Here is a 19,384-nt window from a genome sequence, read left to right as displayed (position 1 = left end):
GAACAGAAACTCCTCTCCTCCTCTCCTCCCTCCATCCATCCCTCCTCACATTATACTAAGTGCTGGGGAAGATAACAACCAATGGGACTTCCAAATGCATCAACATCAAAAAGCCATTTAATCATGGCTCTGCCTCTCTCTCTCTCCTTCCCTCTTCTTCCTCCAGCCTTCGTGCCAAATACCATTTCATGTCTCTGGGGAGCAGGAGACATTTAATAAAACTTCTCTAATCGAGTTCGGCGGCAGAGAGCTGTGTGGCCTCGCTTACGCAGTCGCATCCGCCTGCTTGTCATCTAAAAGACTCCACTTCTTCTCCAAGACCCAGTTCGTCAAAAGGTTTTACTCTCAGAGGCCAAACTGATGTTTTCAGGGCTTCTATGTAAGCAAATCTGACAAACGTTGACCCTATTGGGCCAGGGGGTAGCCAAAAACAAAGTTTCACAGCCTACAAAGGGCTGAGGGTCTGATAGTTAAATCAGACTGATATTTTATTCACTGGGAGGCTAACAAATGTGGGATTTAAGCAGGAGTTCGCTGACACCAGATTAAAATGTATGCTGCTCGAACTGGTGCAGACTGGAGCCTGGGGCGTGTGTTTTAGCCATTTTAAAAATACCAAGATGTCAGCAATTTTGGGTGAACAAAGAACATACTGGAAGAAAAAAAACAAGTGAGCCAGTGCATCCCTTACACTGCTTCACATATATTTTTCACCTATTTTTTTAACCATTTTACCATCAAGACAAACGATTTTCCATCTGAAGAGAATGCGCAAATTCCTCTTTTATTTGTTTAAAAAAAGTATGTTTTTCAAAAAGGCTCTTGCAGTGACCTGGTTACTTTACACTGCTGCTGCTGCTGCTCTGCTAAAAAGGCAGTACAGTTGAAGATTTGCATCAGTTAACAGCTCCTGTGCTGTATATTAATAAAATGGTTTTATAACAACTGTTCAAATCAGAGGTTTAAATGGTGGATCTGACTTCATACTTTAAGATTTTAATGCTACTTTACTTTAATGCTGCCTTAATTAAAATCAATCAGTGTTTTCTGCCTTAATTTTACCCTCATCAGAAGAAGGATGAGACACTCAAACTTCTACTGAAATTATTTTATGGTTAACAGGCTCTTGAGGACAGCAGTAAAAAAAAATGCTGCAAGAGCAAGCAGGATGTCCTCGCATCTTCCTCTAGGACGGGTGGACAGTGTGACTTTTCGTTAACAGGGACGTCTACTGTAACCACTGAGCGGCTCCGCCACCTGAGACTCTGCCGGAGGACACCTAACACGCTGCATTTCCCTCACTGAAGCAGTCATTTTTCAAAAGCTACTGTTGCTGTCTGACTATCTGCGAGAGTTCACTTTTCATACAGAGAGAGGTTGCTGAGAGCGTGGGCTGGAAACTTTACAGAAGTACCTCATGTCACCCTCTCTCCACTTACTATTCATTCTCATTTCTCTTTTTTTTAAAGAAATCCTTTTACCTCCTTCTTTAGCTTTTCTTGGCTTTCATTTCTTTTCCACATCACTTCGCTCTCAGGAGTATTATCAGGTCTCTGCAGCTCTGACCCTTCACCTTCTTACTATTGGATGCAAGTAGAAATTGGAGTTTTTCCTGCAGTTGAGCTCTCTGTACGTCGCTACGGATAACTGTAAGAGCTTAATGTTGAAAATACAGAGTAGAGATTTGTGCTCGACCTTGTACAGTTGGGTAAAACCGCAGCCGCCTAAAAGCCTGATCCCCTGACTGCTGCATTTTGGAGAAATGTAAGGTCAGGACCTATCACTGTGCTGTAAAGGCCACACACACACAAAGACATGTCCAAGGCAGAGGCAGGCTCAAACAAACTCTCCTTCCAATGCAACAATTTGGACTTGCACTGACACACATTCAGGTGCACTAACGTTCACTGTTCCTGTATTTGGAACTTGACTTTCTGGTTCAGTGGAGTAAAACCTGAAAGACAGAACTTGAACATTTAAAGATGAGCAAACAAATTACGCTGCAATAACTCATAGCTGGACTAACCGGTGTTTCCAGTTGTTTACCAGTGAACCAGTCATTTATTTTGGTCAGACGATGCTTTCAGCAACATCCCAGTCATTCAAAGGAAGGATCGGGCTTAACAAAGCCCATACAGATCCATCACACCCTTAATTAGCTCAGGATTTTCCTGCTTTAAACAGTTGTGTCGACATAACATTTCCTCTTAGACCACACCTTTATACCTCAGGGAGGTCTCTTCTCTAGAGATTATTTTCCAGCTGGTATGTCAGACGGGGACCATACATTTCTATGTTCCTCTCTGCGGAAGTCTGATTTATCTTACTGAAATCAACTCAAGTGTATTCTACGAGGTATTTTCTGTCATCTTCAGATGTATTCAAATTTGACGTATTAAGGCTGACACCAAACTTGATGTTTTGTGTCCAATCTGTTATCATTTTCCAGAACATTTTACTTTTTCTCTCATTTTCCATGTGTTTTCCATGATTGGAAAATCAGTTAAGTGTTCTCCAGCTTTTCCAGAACACATGTGAATCCTGCTTTAGGTGTAAAAAAGCAGACTTTTAACCCACTCTTCCTTATCAATTCTGGATCGGCCACTGTCACATGATGATACTTCATAATCCTAAACTGTAAGTGCTTACATGCTTTCCTCAATATCTAACCATGAATCCATCACTATAATAAGAGAACAGTACACATGGATGGTTGATGGATAAAAAGATCCTCAATGCTTGTGTGTCAGCTGAATCAATGTGATACCTGTGGCTGGTGCTGTAATCTACAGTCTAGAGATACAGCTAAAAATACTGTGTTGAAAAACCGCAGCGAGACGTGACTTACATTACCACTCAAGAGTTTTCTCCACAAGGTCAGTTATACTTATAAAGTTAGCATCACCTTGGCAGCCAATTTCAAGGTTAGTGTTTTTCTAGGACTTTTTTAATCAAATTCAAGGCAGACTGAAAATTGTGGATGTCTACGCTTAATTTGGAATCATCAAGAGTCCAGTAAAAACACCTGGGGTTTTCCACTGGATCTGAAGCTTGGACACAGAGCTGAGATATTTTGCCCAATACAGGTGTTGAGTTTTAATTTACAACAGTGTTTTGAAGGCCACCCATTCCTTTTCAGAAACCTTGAAGGCTTTGGTTCATTTTTCTTAAATCCACAAACCTTTAAGGGCTTGCAAGGCCCTTGGGAAGTCTCTCAGTTGTATTATTATTATTAGGAAAGTGGTGACTGGGAACGTTCTAAAAATGATAACAAGCAGATCTCTTGTAACAGGAAACAGAGAGGCAGTGAGCACAGAACAAACATCATCCTTATTTAATGGCGGCATTTTATCTTAGTTTCTTTTACAATTCTTTTGACGCAGCACACTCAACACAGAACTCTCTGGTACAGATGTGAACTTAATTAGGCGATTTCCAGGAAAATGTCATGTCGAGTTTTTACCATGAAATTCCCAGAAAAGTCTGAGATCTGTTTTAAATCTACCAGACTGTACCAGACTGGAGGGAGTGGATGTACAAATCACGTGACACAGTCTTATCACTTACACAAACCCACCAAATAAAGGTCACGCACAAAAATCACAGTTTCACATCTCCACACTTTGTCACATTTACAGCCACACTCCGTCTCACATACACTTTCATCTCACAAATACACATAAAGTCACAGTTTTTCCACTCACACTTTCTAGTCTGAAACCACAAGCACCACGAATAGCTATCATCACCTCTCTGCCTCTGTGCCTCTCGGCTGGCAGCTTATTACATGTGGTTAAACTCAGCCAACCAGCAGTCTGGCCTCCCCAGAGCTACGACCAAAAACTGAAACAGTGACCGTTCTACAGCTACTACAACGTTTTATTGTGAATATTTATTGTGAGTAGTTTATTCATCCATTAGTCTAGCAATGAAGGAGTAAGAGTCAGGAGCAACTTTAGCAATAGATTAACCTTTTGTGTTTAACCAAATGCCATAAACTAAGAGGTTAAAATGTGTCAAATGTGAATATTTGCAGTCTGAATGTCACATCACTTGTTCACAAAGCCCAAGAGAATGACTTAAAGTTGCTAGTTTTGTTCAACCAGGAGCCCAAAATATCTTCAATCTAAAATTATATAAAACAAAACTAACACATCTACACATCTGAAATGGATGTTTGCTCAATAAACGACTTAAATAAATAATCTTTTATCAAAATCGCTGTCTGTTAACTTCTATCAGTGGACTAAACTTCATGGTTTCAGCTAAACCTGTGAGAAAAATAAAACAAAACAACACCTTCCTGTGAGTATTTTTCCAGAGAAAGGAACTCCTTTAAACGGGCCATGTAAAGAGGGAGGAGTGCTTTAACATTTTGACTTTCACCCTTATTAATGTGACAAGTGTCTGGTGTCTAGTGGAGTAACAACAATAACACAATATCATAGTGATGTTTTAATGATTCCCATCGGGAGAGGCTCGTTCCCCCACCTCCTGCCCTGAGGTCAGAGGTCAGCTGGAGCAGCAGCTCTGGATCTGGAAGAGACTCAGTGTCTTAATTTAGAAGACATTTACAGGGTGGATCTCAGCAGAGAGCAGAATCCTATTTTTCCAAAAAAGAAGGGTCTCTCTAACCACAGAGCTATCACAGCAACACCCACAATCACTCACAACTCTCTGCATTCACAGGACGACCCCACCCTCTGAGCCATAAAATAAAATATGTTGTACACACAGATTAAACCTCTACCAAAGCAAACAGGCTGAATATGAAGACTATCCAAGCTTCTACCTCAGCCCCAAACAATCTGAAAGGTCTCATCAAGTTGTAAAAACTCTGAAACTGTCTGGATATAAAACACCTTATACAACAGCAGGCTTTGAAAAAAAGCACAAAGATGTTCTCGCCGCGTCTGGTGAGAAATGATATTCCAGAAAAAGAAGGGAGGGGAAAAGCTGTTAAATCCACCCAACAGACCGTCTGGACTTAGAGGGTTTCACGGCACTGGCCATGAAATCTCCGATACACTGCTGTCAGCTGGCAGGCGTCCGCACACACACACGCAAACACACACATCCACACACATACAGCGCTGGGATTAATCCTAAATTTGGTTGGCAGCCACCAACGGGCTCATGTAGATCCAGCTGAATATCAAAACATATTCGGAAGGGATTTTCAGGACAGGAATTAACAGCCCCGGAACGAAAAGAGCTCAGACACAAATGCTACCTTCAGAACAGAACCGAACACTCAGTCTCTCGCTGTGAATACCGGTAGGGAGGCAGGAAATACCTCCTTTTAATGTACATACTACACATTTGCTGCACATATGGCTTCAGATGGAGGAGGAGAGAAAAGGGAGTAAGGTGATAAGACATGTGTTTTCAGTCTTGTGTTGAAGTGATTTTTATGTCTACAGCTGTGGGGTTCCTACATTCATTTAGCCACAGTGGGTACGATTACACAACAACTGTCCTCAAAACAAGATCTAAAAACCTTCCAAGAGCCATTTTCTAACTTTCACAGACACAAGAACTGATCTGGGATTGAGCACACTATAAAAAAAACTAACGCTGAGCCAAAACGACCCCCCCGCTGAATACACAAACACACACCAGCAGAGACTCAACAGGAAACTTTACATCATCGGATATTTTAAAGAATCTGACAGGGGAGAAGTTACTTTGCGGTCATTCAGCAAGAAACACTTTTACTTCTTAGAGTTCATTCAAAAGCACTGAACATGGAAAAGACCACTGGACCATGTGTAAATACATTATGCAACAGTCTCATAAAATATTGACTGTGTTTAAAATATTTATTTCAGTGGTCAGAAGGAAAAAAGTAGCTTGGGTTTTTTTAATAGGAAAAGGGGAAGTCTTATGTCTTCTGTGGCTAAATGTGTAGGGGAGGCATTGATAGCTGTAGGGGTTGAAGGTTTGAATCTCGCTGCTGTTGCCCATAAAGAAAAACAAAAAAATAAACCCCTTTAAAATGCTCAGAGACTCTTTTGGCTTAAGTGTCCACCACAGGGTGTAAAAATATCTATCAGACTAATCCATGACTTCACTGAGGAATCTCTCAAACTTTGGGAGAGGCTTTCTTTACAACAGCTGGGCAGGAAGCCAAACACATACCCAGAATGCACTGGGGGTGGGCTTGCGTCACTACTTAAAAGTTACACATGTCTGAACAGGCCATCCATCTTATTTTAAACCTTTATTTATCCAGAATAAGTCCTCTGAGCGTGTCTGCTCTTCTGATACAACCACTATTAACGTGAAGCAAACACAAAAGTTTTAAGTCTTTCGAAACTCTTGTAAACCACCTTTTCCTAGGTGGTCTGGGGATTTGAAGGAGCAACCTTTGACCTGAGGCTGACTGATGGGAGAGACTAATGGTATTACAGACAGCTCTGTTACTGTCAGCTATGTCAGCACCTAACTGTTTTCATTACCAACAAAACTGCTCATTATTTTCAGTTAGTTGTGCTGTCCACAAAGCTCAAAGTGACATATTCAAATTGTGTTTGTTTTGCTGTTTGTTTTGTCCAACTAACAGGGAAAAACCCAAAGATATTCAAATTACAGTGAAAAAGCAAACAACTCTTACCTAACTGTTTCAGGTGCATTTGCAACCACAATAAAGTTCTAATAACCCAAAGACACCTCAGCAGTGACCAGGCACTCCTCAGCTCCTCGTTACTGTATCTGCTGTTTTTCTTCCTCGATCCATCACATTTTCACTTCCCCTTTCTTGTGAACAGTTGATTAATGGAGGCCACATATTTGTGTAAATCTCCCTGTTTTTGTTCCTTAATCAGTTTTTTTGGTCCTGGTCATCGTTTACCATCGTATTTTGTAGTCACTCCAGCAGTGCTTTGGCACCACATCAAATGCCGTGCCAATGGAGCTCATCAAACTGAAATTGACTAGTACTGACTGGCAGCCTGGCAGGCGGGCTGACAGACCAGACAATACATGTTTGGCGGGTGACATCAGAGCCGAGAAGTGAACCTCCTTTGAATTTAGATTCATGTGTTTCCTCCTCCCACCTTAAATCATCCCATCATCCCTCCATCCTTCCCTCTCTTCACTCAGTCACTCGTTTGGAAAGACATGAGAGGCGTATTCACAGCAAATAGCCACAAAGCTTTTGCATGTAAAAACAAACCAGCTGTAGGTTTGAAAGAGTTACAAAATACCAGAGAGAGCCTGGTTGCACCTGAACATCCAGGCAGAAGACAGAAGGAAAGGAAAGAAGGAATAAAAACAACACAAGAGAGTGGGATACAAAGACCGAGAAAGAGAACAAGAACACACGAAAAAGCATGACTCACCTGTGCGCTCAATGTAGTCAACGCATTTCTCGATAAAGAGAGGGATGGGACGCTCCAGGGTCACCAGGTTCTGCAGGGGAACGCCAAAGTAGTTGCTCTCCCAGGTTCTCCGGGTGGGGGGGTACAGAGGCTTGGGGGGCTTGGAGGATTTCGGCTATGAGGTGGGAATGAGAGAATAAAAAGATGAATGAGATGAGATGGCAAGAGCCGAGACGAAGACGTGAGTGATGTTGAGAGAGAGAGAGCAGGATGGATGGAGGGAATACAATTGGTAAGAGAAGTGAGGAAAGAAGAGACAGAAAGATATGATGGAGGAGGAAGGGCGGGAAGAGAAGGAGGGATGGAAGGGAAGAAGAGAAAGAGAGGAGAACAGACAGGGAGGGATAGCAAGGAAAAGGAGAGTAAGAAAAGGGGAAGAAGGGAGGAAAAAAGAGGAAATACAGGGGGATGAAAGGACAAGAAACGGAAAAGGGAAGTTAAAATAAAGAAAACAGGAAAAGATTGAGCAACAGGAAAAGAGGAAAGAAACCAAATGGGATGATGGAGGAGAGTAGGTGGGGATGAGAATAAGGGATGGGGGTCAAGAAAAAGTGAGAGAGACAGGGAGAAGTCATGGAAAAAAAGAAGAGAAAAGAAGGATGTGAGGAGATAGAAAGAAAAGGGGGAAGGAATGAAAGAAGAGGGAATTGAGAGAAAGACACGAGGGAGAGCAGAGATGGAGGAGGAGAGAGGGTGAAGAGGAGGCAGAATATATCAGAGGAGAAGAAGAAGAAGAGGAAGACGAGGAGGAGGGCAATCGGGGAATAGATCAGACAGAAAGTTAGTGGGATGAAGGAAGAGAGAGGAGAAAGCAAAGGGAGGTTCATGTGGAGGAAGACGAGAGGAACGAAGACAAACAACAGACGAAACCGTTATTCAAGAATGAGGCTGGGACGAGTAACGAGGTGCCGAGGTGGCTTTGATTTCCCACACTCCTCTGCTCTTCAAAGTGTTGTCATGCCTACAGCGGTTCGGGCTCCTCTAATTGGCCAGGACGGCGACTAAACACCTTCCATTTTGTACCTTCTGGTTCTCCTTTCGCTCTCCTCTCTGATTATCAAAGACAGTTTGAATGTTCCAACAATGCCCTGCATTCATGACGCCCATGTAGCACCGGCGGCTGTTTCTCTACTGATTTGCACACTATTATCTGATTCGTGCCAGCACGCTCGCTCCCATGCATGTGTGTGTTTGTCAATGTCCAATTGTGTGTTTGAGCTCGGGCTGCAGGAAACTGACAAATCGTCATGCTGTGATTATTTTTGCTGAACGCTGCAATTGCTAAATAGTAGTTCTGCCAACAGCCTGATTTTTTGAGCAATGTATTTTTGAAGTGACTACAAACATTTTTAGTCAAAAGCAGATGTTGCTGGTTTACATGAAGTATTTGAATTTAATACAAATGTGTCTTAACAATGCTCAGTTTGTCTTACAAAATGCATGAGGCAAAAACACAGAGAATCCATTTTGAGCACCTGGCACTGTCTTTGAAAATGGAGGTAGTTTATATTGCCATTATAGATCTCAGTCTTATAGATCTCTACTGCAGATGTACTTACAAGTAATTTGAGAGGAATTAGTATACTGCTGCATGAGTGTACTTATATGTGGGTGTGTACATGCACTGTACGCTAATGCTTGCTTCTACCTGTGTTTCAAAGTCTGGCTGTTTGATTTGTGCTAACATGTTTCCCCATTTGTACACGTGTGTTTGTTTACAGGAAACTGTTTAACTGCCAAATGTGTATGTACACAGTATTTGTCTTGGAGTAAAGATAGACAGTGGCTGAAACAAATACACTTGCTTATACAGCTCAGACAAGCCTTTAGAGAGGATAAGAAGAGAGGATAAGAAGGCATCCTATCACAGATGCAGCCTCTGATCTGAGATTATACAGACAGAGCCCTACTGTCTTTAACAGTGCATCTTTTATCATTTTTTTTATTGGTTCTCTGGGGCCTGTAAGGTGTGGAGGCCCATAAACCATTTCAGCAGCAGGGCCGATCAATCAATTATCAAATTAGTTTATTCTCACCATGAGTCCTGGGGCTATTAAAAACAGAAATCTGCTCATATCTCACACCCTCGCACATCTGCTCACACACTACTGTACACAATCTCTTCTGCTCTCATTCACACACACACACACACACACTCTTTCATTCTCTGTCTCATATTCAATGCACTGAAGCTCTCTTTCAGTCGCTCAAAAAAAAACAAAAAAAAACAAGAAAGCTTTGGCTCAGTGTCTTGGAGACTATAATATCTTTGCCGTCTTTTTTTCTGTCGTTCCATAAAGCGCTTTTAAACCATTCTGTGAAAACTCAACAAAATTCAAGATTCATAACAGATGAGACTCACCTTCTTCGATTCCTTTGGTGTTTTAGGCGTCTTCTTCTTCTTCATCTTCTTGTCCTCCTGCTCAGGGTCGGAGGTAATAGCAGGGTTATCTATCCCGCCCTTCCAGGGGTCGGCTGGGGAGAGCAGCGGGTCCTCCTCGCTGCCCCGGTGGGCTCTTCCCTTTTTCTTTTTCTGCGTGGCAGGGCCGGACTCCTCCCCATCACTGTCGGAGTGGAATCGTCTTTGGTAGGCCTTCGTCTTACTGAACAGGATTTTAGAGCGATGTTTGTATTTTGACGGCCGCCGTCCAGCCTGAGACTTCCGGTCGAATCCATTCTCTTCCTCTCCTCCCACGTGGAGACCATGTAACCCTCCAAAGGAGTTTCTTATTTTGACCAGACGGCTGTGTGTGTCATCAGGCACGGCATATATGTCGTCGTTGTGGAAGCCCCTGCCCCTCAGCAAGGTATCCACAGGGTCTGCATAGTTGTCTGATGCCTCCACATCATCGGTGTGTGTCATCGGGCCACGCGGCATCCTACGGTTACTTCGCATGCCAGCCTCAATGGTTTTGAGCAGGTTGGGGTCCAGCTTTTTGACGTTAGGCTTGGGGAGCACTGGTTTGGGCCGGACAGGTGGAGGCACTTTGTGGTTGCGTTCATGGTCTCCCACAGGTGTGCTATGGATTGGATATTCATTCCCTTCTAGGTCAATCCGGTACTTGGCTCGCTCGCTGGGTGTGGGGAGAAGCTGAACGTCATCACCTATTGGACTGTAAGGTGGGGGGGCCTCATTATCTTCATCAGATTCTGGGTAATAGGTGTTGTAGGCCGGGGAATGGCTATGAGGCGACGTGGGGAAGACATCTTCACTGGCACCGGTGGTGCACTCACGTGACGAGCTGTCAAACAGGAAAGAACTCTCAATGTTCGGCTTCTTCTCCAGCACTTCATTGAAGAAGGGTGTAAAAACCTCCGTCTGCCGATGATACTGCGACAGTGAGTAGAGTGCTGTAAACTTGGCAGCAATCTCTGTGGCAATGTGCTCCCCCTCCGTCATCAACTCCTTGATGGCGTCATTCTCAAAGAAGTCTGCCTGGCTGTCTGTGATCGCCACCATCTGGACGGGGATCACATCCTGGACTTCAGCCAAGAATGCCCGCAGAGTCGCCATAGAGGCTTTGCGTTTGGCAGAATAGACCAATATGTAGCCGTGCACCAGCTCATCTTTGCGGACACCAATAGCAGAGTGATAGGAGAGGACAGTGACCTGAATCCTCCTCCTGCTGTCACCAATGATCTTGTCCAGTATCAGCGTGTTGCTCTGGCCTGGCTGCCCTGCACTACAGCAATGTGAGTCTAAGAAAGGCGAGAGGATGAGGTCAACGCTGAAAGGATCCCAGCACATAGCGCACATGACTATCCTAAGGTCTGTCTCTGACATGTCTTTAATAGAGGGCAGTGGGGCCAAGACATCAAAGTTATGCTTTAGCCCCTCCAGCACTGCTCGGAGACCCTGCTTAATTTGGAACTCAGTGAATTTACGCGGAAAGGCTCCAGATGGGATGTCGACAAAGGTGCACTGCAACTTGTTTGCCAACTGCTGGCCCTGGTGCCTCAGGATAGGTATGTTTTTACAAACACTGTCCCTCTGATTTGCCAGGATGAGAATGAATGGCAGCGGCTGAGCAAATCTATCTCTCCTACTCTGTGCTATCTCCGCTCTGATCCTGCCTATGCAATCTCCAATACAGTTGAGAGACTCTATGGAGTTGAACACACAAAAGCAGCCATGTGGCTTGAAGGTGGTGACCCACGTATGGCTAAAGAGCAGCGTGGAGTTGACGTCCACAGGGAGAAGCTCCAGTTCGTAAATTTTACCGTCAAGAGTGTACTCGTCATCGGTGGACTGAGCTCGGATCTCATTGGCTAGTTCCTGTGAGAGACCCTCCCTTCCCAGGAGGCAGAGGTTGATCTTATCGATGTTGGCACTGTTATAGTAGAGATTAGAGCGTCCGTGGTCAAGCTGCACCAGCCTGTTTGCTAAAACCTGCTCCACTTTCATATCAACACAGTTCTGCCCGCTCAGGCACGTCTCCTTAGTGGGATGGTAAACAAACCCAATGTGTTTGAGGAGGAGCGACTCTCTATCTGGGGCAAGTTTCTGCAGTGCTCTGTATCTGGGCTCCTCATTCAGCACACTGTGAATTTCGCTCATCTTGTCGCAGCTGGGGGTGGCATTCAGATCCAAGTCATAGAAAAGCTCAGCATGCTCAAAAAGCATTTCCTGAAAATCCTCTTTGGCCCTTTCAACTATTTCCTGCTGGTGTCTACAGTAAACATCCCTCCTATCTGATTCTGTGATGTACTTGTAGGCCTCGTCCTCCATGACAAAGCACATGACTTCCTCCCAAGGCTGCCCTGGACTGATAAAATGAACCCTCTCCAGCGTCTTCTTGAATCTCTCTTTCATCTCCACCCTCCTCTTCTCGGACAGCAGGTGTTGGACGTGGTTGCGGTAAATTCTCTCACCATCAGGTGTATCGAGGAGGTCAAAGGGTATCCTGCGGTCACTGTTGTCGATGTGGTCCGTCTCATCCCATGGCGTCTGTTCCAGAATAATAAACCAGTACTGGAAATCAGGCCTGTTCCGGATCACACTCTGCGCCTCAGGCCATGTGAGGTGTTCAACCTCCTCCAGGTTATTGAGGAGGTTATTAAGGGTTTTCGGTAGAGTTGTCAGATACTCTTCCCTCCTCCTCTTTATGTGCTCCTGTTTCAGTTGTGCAATGTGCTTTGTGAACATGTTGCGTGCTTTCCTGGAGCCCTCCAAGGTGATGAACTCATCATAGTCAGGTTGGCCTTTCATATTATTGATCACTGTTTTCCACGTGGTGTGGTAATCTCTTACTGTGTGCACCATCAATTTGTCAAATCTATCTGTTACTGAGGCAACAAGCTGCCGTTGAATTTTATAGGCCTCCAGGTATGGCACAGTTTTTGGCTTCCCCCTTGTTTTATCCAGCTGCTGGATGAGGGTATTGAAGCAGAGCTCCACATTGACGTTGGAGCGTGCGGACGTCTCAATTAGCAGCAGGTTCTTCTTGCTGGCAACAAAGGCCTGCAGGTCCCTCAGGTGCTGGTCCACACACTCATCACATTTTGTGGCGGCAACGACAATAGGCTTCTTTGACTTAACAATCTGAGAGTAGAGGCTGTTGACAAACTTCATTTGGTCATCAAACTTCCTATTGCAACCCTTACTAACATCAATGCAGAGCACAAAACCGTCGATGTTCAGCTTCCCATCGGGCATCTGCTTCTGGTCAAAGTCCTGCTCCAAGCCCAGCTGGTCCGTGCAGATGTACATAAGCTTCTCTGCTGACTGGAGCTTGGTTGCTGCCGCCCGTTTGGTGTACGGCTGCAGGTTCGTACTCCGATGCGGAAGAAACGTCTGGTCATCAATGAACTCTGTTTCCTCAATGACTTGGATTTTACAGTCCAACCCATCGTCCCCTCGATGGGACACCTCCCCCCAGTATAGAAAGTGGTCATTGTTAACCACACGACCACCAAAGTCTATCGTGCTCAGCACTGAGGTGTGCTCCGAGTAGTAGCTGTCCGCATCAGGACGCACATACCGATTGCACAGGCAGGACTTGCCCACACCGCAATTTCCCTTCTCTTTCTCCGTCCCCGAGAGGCCAACCACACTGACGGCGAATGTCGGGGGGCGCGCATCCTTGTTCTTGGCCATTATATCCCCCCGCTCATCGCTAACTTGGTCACTTCCAGGAAAAAAGGTCAAGATATCATTCCAGTTCTGCTTGTCAGTGGTACAGAGGCACTTTCATGCTGATTTTCCCTTGGTAGTGGTGAATCCCCCTCCAACTCTGTGCGTCTCTCTTGGTTTCTATCCTGGGTCTTCTTTAAGCTGGGATAGAGCAGCCGGCTTCTCCTTTTATCACCTGCCTGCAAGACATGGAATTCACAATTAGGAAAAGATAAAGCGAAAACAAACAAAAACATATTTGCACCGATTTGTCCTCAGAGCCCCTCATTCTCCTTATCACAAATAATATAATTAGCTTTTTGTTTCTCTGCGTATCCCTCTGGGACACACATGTACATGCGTGCACAGTGAGGTGATTTAAAACAACAAATCAGACATGTTAATCAGGCATTACATGGAGCTGAATATTAGACAGAGGAACACATTATCACACTTGTGCAGGAAAAAATAAGCTCTCATTAATGTTAAATGCTTAATAACTGTTTTCGATTGGCCTTTCATGTATTAGTAATAAAACACGCTGGTCCTGAAACAACATCATAATATGTTTATAACAGTAAAACAGTGATGAAAAAGCCTCCTGCACAAGTTAAAATTTGATTTATGAACATGCAATATCAAAATGGTCTTCTGAGGAGACAAAAACCAAAGTGTGACAATACAACTTATATAACAGAAAGGGAGAGTAATTCAATCATGGACCATGCTCGGCAATGTCACTTTTCCCCTTGCAGAGAAAAAGAAGTGCTTTCAACCAATTTGTGCCGAGGCAGGATAAAAATGGCATGCAACTCTAGCCCTTTGACAGCCACTGACCTAGAAATGATTTGCTTCGCTGTGAGAATGAAACAGAGAAAATAAATCAGTTCACAGATTTATTATCATCATCAGTACAACCTAGGGCTACATGATTAGGCTTAAATGTATAATCCTGATTATTTTGCCTGTCGTTCTCGTAATATATTTTTCCAGATATTCTAGTCATGATTTTTAATCCTGATTACCTGTCTTGATCATTTGTGGAATTAAATTATTTTTGTGGTCTATTCAACATTGACAACCAGGTAAAATTAAATGTTTCACTCCTGACAATATCAATTTTCAGCTATTCCAGAATGTGTAAACTAAAAATGTGGCAAATGCCTACATCTGATAGACTGTGCAACCTTTCTGTCAGGGTTATCTGGGATCGTCACAGTCAAATGAGCCAGAACCTTACCATGACCTAACTAGAGGCTGATAACTGATAACCGCAGAGAGAATTGCAGTCATTGTTGTGTTTTACAGAACGATGGCAATCAGCCAGTGAATTTGCCTGCGTGAGCTGGAACTGCTAGCCGCAGCACGACGGCATGCTGAGCCTGAGAAACTGCACCAGAGCAGGAATCCAGTCCACTGAGACGAAGCAATGAGGTTTCCCCCGGACTGTTTATAGAGGTCAAGGTGATGTTGCAGTCTTTTTTTAGTTCGACATATCTACAGCATTCTTAGGAAACAAACACAACACGTCAGGAAAAAAACGGGAAAAACACATGGATGTAACTCACTGATTTCACTTATCTAATATATAAAACTCATGATAAAGCCAATTTTAATATTCACAGGACTACAAACACAAAGAAGGAATGTGTTCAGCTACAATCAGAAAATTTTCCATCACCTTATATACTGTTGAACTGTGTACTGTTAGGACACCCTCAAACACACCCAGGACATAAAATGACGTCAGGGAACAAACAGACCAGCAGGTCCTTCAGGTTTATAAATCTAACCACAAGCCCCTGCAATAGCTACTGTGCTGTTAACATTTGCCACACCTGACTGTCGCAGGGAGCCAGGGAGAAGTGTATCTGAGCTTATGAACAAATGAAGCATTACACATGTATATATACACTTACAGGTGGCACTAATGCTTGCTAGCAAGGTATTTGTGCCTCTAGGGCTAAAACCAAGAATGAGAATTCGTCATATATGCGACACTGCAATCAGGAAACATGTGGAGTCTTGGCAACTGACTGAAACCACCAACAAGAAATCTGGAGTCTATTAATTTCCTGTTGATCGACTAACCAACTGATTATTACAGACCTACATTCCTCCCCTGATTCCCATCCAAACCACAGTGTTTGAGAAGATCAGTCACCCAAATCCAAGCATCTGTTTTGCATTTTTATCCGCCAATATCAAAGTCTATATTCACTGTGCTGTCAACACACAGGGTCAATATATTCCTCTCGATGAGAGGAATAAATGTTAACATGAATGAGGAGGAGAATGGTAGCAGTGCTAGCCTGTTAGCTGGGTACTGTAAACACCTGCAAGGAGCTTGTGATGGTTTTATTACGGCAAACAGCCAACACTACAGGCCAAATTGCATTTGTGCTGCACTAATAGCTAAAAGTAGCCTTGTGCATCATGATTAGTCTATTCACTGTGAGGCTGCAGGGGGGATTAAGGTATCACTTGGCAAGCTGGTTTTAGAGATGACTAAATGCTGTTAAGCCCTGAAACACAGCAGAACACACTGCCAAGGACGGTAAACCTTTTAAAGCTGCGCCCAGCTGGATTTTTAGGTAAAAATAAACTTGTTTTTTATTTTTTTAAGCCTCTATCACAAAGCAGAACTCCTGCAGAGAAGAGCAGCCCATCTACTTTAAATGAGGCGCCACACACTCATTACGTTTCCCCGAAAGTAAGTCTGATCTCAGGTACGAACAACGGAGACGGATCAAAACTTAGGAGCAAAATTCAAACTGCCTCCTTAAAAAAACCAAACAGTGAGTGAGCTCTCCGACCAGAGAGAAACGGACTCCCCCAAACATTACATCTTTTCCTTTCTGCTCTCAGAATAAATCATGACAGTCGAGCCCGGGGGTTTTGGCGGCCACACTGACCCCACCTCGCAGGAATTGTGGATACTCGGTTTCAAGATTTTTAAACCATTACCTGCCACTGCCATTTTTCAGCTGCCAACGTGCACAGTTGAGTAAAGCAGTTTTAAATGTCAGCATCAGAGGCACTGCAGCTGTAATACAAAGCCACAAACCTTAAAACAGAAACTACAATAACTTTGCTTTTTCCAATAATTTGCTCGTCTGTCTGCTTCAGGTAATAAGAGATGAGACTATCTTATTATAAATGACTTATGATTAATTTTTAACTAGGCTTCTCTGTATCTCTCTATTGCCTACAAGCACTGTAAATGCTTAATAAAACATCTTTGTTGGAAGTTAAAATAAAGCTTTTGATTACACTAATTGCTTTCATGCAAAGCTACATGAAAGACACCACACTGGTGCTTCTCAGAAAATGATTTCCTTTAATAGAGCCTCAGACTGTTGTGAAACACAACACAAGCTCATTTAAAAAACTATGTCAGAGTCAGGTCCAGACCTGAACCCGAGCGTCACCCATCTGACTCCCACTTCCCGAAGTGTCGATGATGTAAGACCAACAGTTTATAGGCCAACTGACACGATCAACCCTGCTATCACTCACCGGGTTTGTCAAAACCTTGTGCGGTTTATAGGAGCTGCTACTTATATTGAATATCTCCCACTGCATTAACATAATGCCAATACCAATATGCATTTTTGTTCTGGTCTGAACGCGGACACAGATGTGTCTATCAATACCAATCAATCCTGATGTATCAGGGCATCTCTGCTTGCCAAATAAACAGGAAAATAATTGTTAAACATTCATTTATAAATTATTTAAGTGGGAAAATGTTTTGTCTGCGGGGAACAGGAACTAGCATGAATCAACATGTACCACCTCAATGCTTTGTTTTCCACATTTCTGCCACACACGGTGCTTTCTAACATTTTGTCAGTTTCCTAAATGTAAGACAAAACAGGCAGCATTCAGTTGTATGTAATTTTCATTTCAGAATGATTAACAGCTTTTCAGGGAAAAGGCTGAGGAGAAACAGACTGGACTGATGATAATGATAAATACACAGTCTCACTGACTCAGTCAGCGAGCCCTTGTGGATTCATGGACACTAAAACAAGATAATAGCATGAACTAAGTGGAAACAACAAAGAACCTAATTGCTATTTTTCAACACAAATGGGTCCCACTAATAATTGGTGCTTTTAACAACCACTATAACTCAACATTGGAGCTAATTTTTATATGAGGAGTGCAGTGAGATGACTGCAGAAGGCTGGAGAAAAACCATCAGGAGAGGCTCTTTAGATAAAAGCCGGACTATCCCTTTAATGAGAGTTTGGGGAGAGGGCAAAGGGAGCTGCAGCAGGACCGAGGCGATGCAAATGGTATGCAGAGCTGCAGCAGCAGGACAAACCCACTGACATGCCCGCTCCCCCCTCCCAAAAAAAGGAAGAATTAAAAGCTAATCACAACTGTGGGCACGACTCCTCATCACGGCCTGCGACATTAGAGGTGAAAACACCCTGGGTAATAAGAGAGAAACTTTAATAATCTGCCCAGTTTCACTCCTGGATCTGCCCCTCCGTCCATCCATCCATCTCCAGTGCTCATGTTAGCGACTAGCAGGACATTAACGCTGAAAACTGGCAACCCAGCAACTTCAAAACCAAGTCGGACAACGTGAATAAAAATAAATGTATCGATAAAAGCCAACACGATGTGAAGCCTCTGAACTCGGACGTATGTACAGTTAATGAGCATAGATTTATAATTAAAGTAATTTTAGAGAATTTGGCGTTTTTGTCACGTTGTAATAAAATATATAGAAAAGGGTGGATATCACGTAAAACATGAAACTCTGCGGGAAAAGGGGGATGAGAGTGAGTTACGGGAGTTACGGTTAATGAGTTAGTTAAGGCTGAATTAAAACCAACAGACATAACGTTAATGCGTCAATGCACCGTGGCTAACAATCGCAACCACAGGGTTTGATACGGCGGTTATGAATTTCTCCTGGGAATAGAAAATGAGACCCGGCTCGGTCTGGCTCGGCCCTGATACTCCAGGAGAGGAGAGAGGAAAAAACCCACCTTTCCAATTCCGATTAGCTAACATTAGCCGAGCCGTATTAGCCTAGCATGCCAAGAGGGTGACGGGGAGTTAGCTAGCTTAGCGTTAGCAGCACCAAACCCAGCCTAACGCTGGGGAGAAAGCGGTTTAAAATCACAACCCGGGCTAATTTAACAGCCCGGACTCATATTCACACCCCGGTTTCCTTTAACCGGGAATAGCGCAGTCCTGCAGCCAGGTTTCGCCCACAGAAAAAGAGTGCTAGCGAAGCTAATGAAGTCCCAATCCCAGTACAAATACATTCCCTTACCCACCTATTAACATGGTCGCTCCCAGATCCACATACCACGGAAAGGAGGAGAAAGCATTCCCACATTAAAAGGCAAAAAACTCCTTTTTAGAATCCACAATCTGCGGTTATTAGAGTCCTCCGACAGAATCCAAAGTCCGGTTTAGTTGACGGTGTAGTCCTCTGGAGTCCCAAACGGCCGGTCAGCCTGTATTTTAGTGTATTTTGGTGTTGTTGGTGTGGTATGCGTTGTAAGCCGAAACCTGCTTCTCTCTGCTCCCTCCCCTCTCAGCAGCACTGCCAGGCAGTAATGGCGACTCTCTCTCTCTCTTCACTCCCCCTCTCTCCGTCTATGTCGCTCTACCTTTTCCCATTCAGTCTCTCTCTCCCTCTCTCTCTCTCTCTCTCTTTCTCAGGTCATATTCACATTATGTGGCATCATATGTAAAGTTATTGGCATGCAAAATGTCACACATACAGACGGGAAACTTCAACTTTAATTTTCTTATCTCCAAAGAAAAAAATAAAACATAGACTTGCACCATAAAATACACATGACCCCATAAATCTCTCCTGGGGGGACCCGGGGCGAAAATCTGTCCCCTATTGACC

General features: G+C 43.7%; 1 protein-coding gene across 1 annotated transcript in view; it reads right to left on the bottom strand.

Annotated features, from left to right (window-relative positions):
• Positions 1-19,115, bottom strand: part of arhgap5 (Rho GTPase activating protein 5) — a 50,704-nt gene extending 31,589 nt beyond the window's left edge. The window contains exons 1-3 of the mRNA XM_018703180.2: positions 18,798-19,115; positions 9,745-13,694; positions 7,344-7,497 (exon numbers count right to left, since the gene is read on the bottom strand). Coding sequence (XP_018558696.1) covers positions 7,344-7,497; positions 9,745-13,479 — 3,889 coding nt within the window. The 5' untranslated portion in view covers positions 13,480-13,694; positions 18,798-19,115. The remainder of the gene's footprint in view (positions 1-7,343; positions 7,498-9,744; positions 13,695-18,797) is intronic.
• Positions 19,116-19,384: the final 269 nt, after the last annotated feature.

Source organism: Lates calcarifer, linkage group LG19, assembly GCF_001640805.2.
Source record: "Lates calcarifer isolate ASB-BC8 linkage group LG19, TLL_Latcal_v3, whole genome shotgun sequence".
In the NCBI taxonomy this organism is placed as follows: Eukaryota; Metazoa; Chordata; class Actinopteri; family Centropomidae; genus Lates; species Lates calcarifer.
Note: the sequence above shows the minus strand (reverse complement) of the source record. Positions and strands in the feature narration are given on the sequence as shown.